General features: G+C 35.9%; 1 protein-coding gene across 1 annotated transcript in view; it reads left to right on the top strand.

Annotated features, from left to right (window-relative positions):
• LOC137616627 (hemocyanin subunit-like) overlaps window positions 1–2,849 on the top strand; it is a 3,638-nt gene extending 789 nt beyond the window's left edge. Inside the window, exons 2-3 of the mRNA XM_068346531.1 lie at window positions 384–1,907; window positions 2,367–2,849. Coding sequence (XP_068202632.1) covers window positions 384–1,907; window positions 2,367–2,806 — 1,964 coding nt within the window. The 3' untranslated portion in view covers window positions 2,807–2,849. The remainder of the gene's footprint in view (window positions 1–383; window positions 1,908–2,366) is intronic.
• Window positions 2,850–5,000: the final 2,151 nt, after the last annotated feature.

Genomic DNA, 5,000 nt, shown 5'->3' with positions numbered 1-5,000 from the left:
CATTTAACTCTACAGTTAAGTAATGATTTTAATTTGAATCAATTATTATTCCTTTCTATAATAAATTATTTCTTGAGTATATTGTGAAAAAATGAAATAATACACAAACCTATAAATTAAGGCAACCTTTCATTATTATATAAAAATGTTTTTCTCTCTGGTGTTACATATTTTACAACTATTATGAAAAGAAATATTTCATATGAGACTTCCTTATGTATAGTGTTTATTCATTCTAAATGCAGTCATCTTTTTCTGGTAAAAATCCATAAAAAAGGTCATTGATGTAACATCCATATTAATTGATGGAATATATAATTGTAATGAGTTTAAGAGTATTGCATAGAAAAATATTAAACCCTTTTCATCATTATTATTTACAGATGTTTCCAACGCTCAGAAGCAGCATGATGTAAACTATCTCTTGTGGAAGGTGAACGAGAACCTTCGTGATGAAAATCACAAGACCTACGCCAAAACATTTGACCCAGAGGCCGACACTTCCCATTACTCAGATAATGGAGAAGCAGTCCACCGTCTCATGAAGGAGCTGAAAGATCACCGACTGCTGGAGCAGAAGCATTGGTTCTCCCTCTTCAACGATAGGCAACGCGAGGAAGCTCTGATGCTTTTCGACGTCTTCATGCATTGCAAAGACTGGGAAACCGTTGTCAAAAATGCTGCCTTTTTCCGTGACCGTATGAACGAGGGAGAATTTGTGTATGCAGTTTATGCTGGCGTCATCCACCATCCTTTGGCTGAACATGTCGTGCTTCCTCCACTCTATGAAGTCACCCCTCACATGTTCACAAACACCGAGGTTATTCAAGAAGCTTATGCAGCCAAAATGAGGCAAACTCCTACCAAAATCAAATCCTCATTCACTGGTACAGCTAGGAACAAGGAACAACGTGTAGCCTACTTTGGTGAAGACATTGGCATGAACACCCATCACGTTTTCTGGCACTTGGAATTCCCCTTCTGGTGGAGGGATTCTTATTCTCATAAGATTGACCGCAAAGGAGAGAACTTCTTCTGGGTACATAACCAGCTTGCTGTTCGCTTCGATGCTGAGAGAATTTCCAACTACTTGGAGCCAGTACAGGAACTTCACTGGGAGAAACCTATCCATGATGGATTTGCCCCTCATACCTCCTATAAATACGGAGGAGCTTTCCCATCTCGTCCCGATGATATTCACTTCGAAGATGTTGATGGAGTTGCACGAGTCAGAGATATGGTAATCTATGAAAGCCGTATCAGAGATGCTATTGCTCACGGATACATCATCAAAGAAGATGGTACTCACATTGATATCATGAACGAGCATGGAATTGACATTCTTGGTGATATTATTGAGTCTTCTCTCTACAGTCCTAATGTACAATACTATGGAGCTCTTCACAATACCGCCCATATAATGCTTGGTCGTCAAACAGATCCTCACGGAAAGTACAACATGCCTCCAGGTGTTATGGAACACTTCGAAACTGCCACTCGTGATCCAGGTTTCTTCAGACTTCACAAATACATGGATAACATCTTCAGAGAGCACAAGGACAGTCTACCTAGCTACAGCTTTGAGGACTTAGACTTTGATGGAGTAGAAGTAACTAATGTTGCTATTGATGGTAAACTGGAGACTTACTTCGAAGACTTTGAATACAGTCTGATTAATGCTGTGGATGACACCGAAGATATCCCAGATGTTGACATTGATACATATGTTCCTCGTCTAAACCACAAGGAATTCTCCTACAACATTGACATTAAGAACGACAAAGGAGCAGATACTTTGGCAACTGTTCGAATTTACATTTGGCCCCATAAGGACAACAATGGTGTCGAATTCTCCTTCGATGATGCAAGGTGGCAGGCAATAGAACTCGACAGATTTTGGGTTAAATGTAAGTATTTATAACAATATATTTCGTTATTTCCTTTCTCGCTCATTACAGTAATATTTTTTTTTTTTAATAATTTCCATCAAGAATATAATTATGATAATTATATATATTTTAGCTAAATATAATTTTCCCCAATGTGTAATAATTTTCAGTTGTTGATTTAAATCAAAAAGGTTTGTGTAATTCAAATAAAATGATTATAGAATATATTTTAGCTAGCTATTTGCAGTATATATCGTTAATTATTTTTTTTCAAAAATGCTTGTTTTATGTGAAAGTAATATTGCTTCATGAATAAAATGTTTACTGTTAATGCATTTCACGAATTTTAAGTAAAACTGATCATTGACTTTATTCTCCCCTATTTCTTATGTTTGTTGATGTCTAACAATAGATTTTTCTTATTTTAGACAGTTCATTTTTTATTGTTTGTTATATAAGAGTTTTCTCTTTGAACAGTATCCGCTGGAGATAACCACATCGTCCGCAAATCCAGCGATTCATCAGTCACAGTATCTGATGTGCCCAGCTTCAAGACCCTCATGGAAAAGACCGAAGCTGCCCTTTCAAGCGGAGGAGACCTCGATCTCCATGAATTCGAGAGTGCTGTTGGCGTGCCAAATCGTTTCCTCCTTCCCAAAGGTAACGAAAATGGCGTGGAGTTCGATCTGTACGTCTGTGTGACCGATGGTGAGAAAGACGCTGCCATTCCAGACATTCACACCAAGGAGGAGTTCATGCACTACGGCTCACATGGAGTCTACCCCGACAAGAGGCCTCATGGTTACCCCTTCGATCGCCATGTTGAAGATGAACGCATCTTCGAAAAGGTCACCAACTTCCATCACTCTCACGTCAAGGTGTACAACCATGGAGAACACATTCATCACCATGACTAATTGCTCAATATTTTTTCCAACCACCAGCTGATCTAACATGATACAAGTTTCCATTTTACTGAGTAATGTAATAAATACATAAATAAATTCTATGCTATTTAAATACTAGTTATTATTTATCGTCCCTTTTGTAGTTTTACACAAAACACACATATCTATCTATCTATATATATATATATATATATATATATATATATATATATATATATATATATATATATATATATATATATATATATATATATATATATATATGCATTTGTATTATATATACACATAAATGTATATATTTATATATATGTATGTATATATATACACATATATATATACACACACACACATATATATATATATATATATATATATATATATATATATATATATATATATATATATATATGTATGTATATAAAATATGTATATATCTATGCACATATATGTATACATATATATATATATATACATATACATATATATATATATATATATATATATATAGATAGATAGATAGATAGATAGATATAGATATATATACTGCATATGTCATCAGTGAAGTTGGCGGTAGCTAGTAATTTACTCTCTGAATGTAGACAAGGAAAGGAGTAGTTCTTAAAAGTCCTTCTTTTATTAATCTCAACGTTTTGTGATTGTCATTATCACATTTTCCATGTCTACAAGTAAGAAGCATATTAATAACATTATGAAACAGGAATAAAGATGTACAAATTCATATGGAAGTAATATTTAGTAATAAAAGAAAAAAAAATCGGATGAAAATATGCATGAAACAGAAGTGGAACCAACCTTGCAAATATAAACTGAATTGTATCAGCAAAACAGAAGAAAACGAAGAAGAAATATGACAAATATAATTGAGTGGAGGAAGTTTGGATGTCTCTTAATCAGTACTGGCTTTAATATAGGCGTGTCTTGGTTATTAGATACTTGTCTTATAATGTTAAAATCTTTATTGTCAATATTTATTTCACACTTTTTAGCACGATTGCTAGTATTTGAATGTTCTAGGTTGGATATTCTGAAACCTGTTTGAAAACTCCCACCTCTACGAGAATCAATTCTGAGCTTCAACAACCTCTTGGTAGATCCTACGAAGGTCCCAGAATTACACTTTGGGCAAATATATCGACGCGCTACACCAGAGGACATCAAATTACTCAATCGATCTTTAAGATGAAAAATCGAGGCAGCTGTGAAAGGATTCATAAGATTTAAGTATAATTCAGCAGTTGGAAAGTTTTGTTGGATGACTTTTGTAAACCTTTGTATAAGGGAATCATTATGAACAAAAGGTAAACTCTCATAAAATTTGAGTTTAGGTACTTAAGTGGGAAATTAGTAATTTAGTGGGAAAACAGTTTTCTTGAAATAATCACAAGAATAAAGTATTTCAGTATGAAAATATTCCCAACTGGAAGTGAGAAGGAATGCTCTGTGGAGAAGAGTAGAAATAGAAACACATACATACATATACCAAGGCACTTCCCACAATTTTGGGGGGTAGCTGACATCAAACAAATGAAACAAAAAAGGGGACCTCTCCTCTCTACGTTCCTCCCAGCCTGACAAGGGACTCAACCGAGTTCGGCTGGTAGTGCTAGGGTGCCACAGCCCACCCTCCCCCGTTATCCACCACAGATGAGGCTTCTTCTTCTTCTTTGTCTACATCTTTTCCCACTTCTATGTGAGGTCGCTATTTCTGGTCAGCTTTCTCCATCTACCTCTGTCCCACACCTCATCACCGGTTAATCCCTTTGATCGAAGGCCATCCTTGATACAGTCCACCCACCTTCGCTTTGGTCTCCCTTTTCTTTTCGTTCCCTGTACCTCCATTTCCATGACTCTCCTCCCAATATACTGTTCATCTTTTCTCATGACATGACCGTACCACCACAGTCTACTTGCTTGGATCTTATCTGATAGCTTTCTAACTCCTGTGGTACCCATAATTACTTCATTCCGTATCTTATCTCTTTTTGTCACCCCACACATCCATCTCAACATTCTCATCTCTGCCATTTCCATCTTCTTCTCTTCTGTCTTCTTTATTGCCCACGTCTCCGCTACATACATCATTGCCGGTCTCACAACTGTCCTCTGTACTTTACCTTTCAACTTAACCTCTATTTTCCTGTCGCATAGTACTCCACGCACTTTTTTCCAATTCTTTCATCCT

This window comes from Palaemon carinicauda, chromosome 22 (assembly GCF_036898095.1).
Source record: "Palaemon carinicauda isolate YSFRI2023 chromosome 22, ASM3689809v2, whole genome shotgun sequence".
Taxonomy (NCBI): domain Eukaryota; kingdom Metazoa; phylum Arthropoda; class Malacostraca; order Decapoda; family Palaemonidae; genus Palaemon; species Palaemon carinicauda.
Note: the sequence above shows the minus strand (reverse complement) of the source record. Positions and strands in the feature narration are given on the sequence as shown.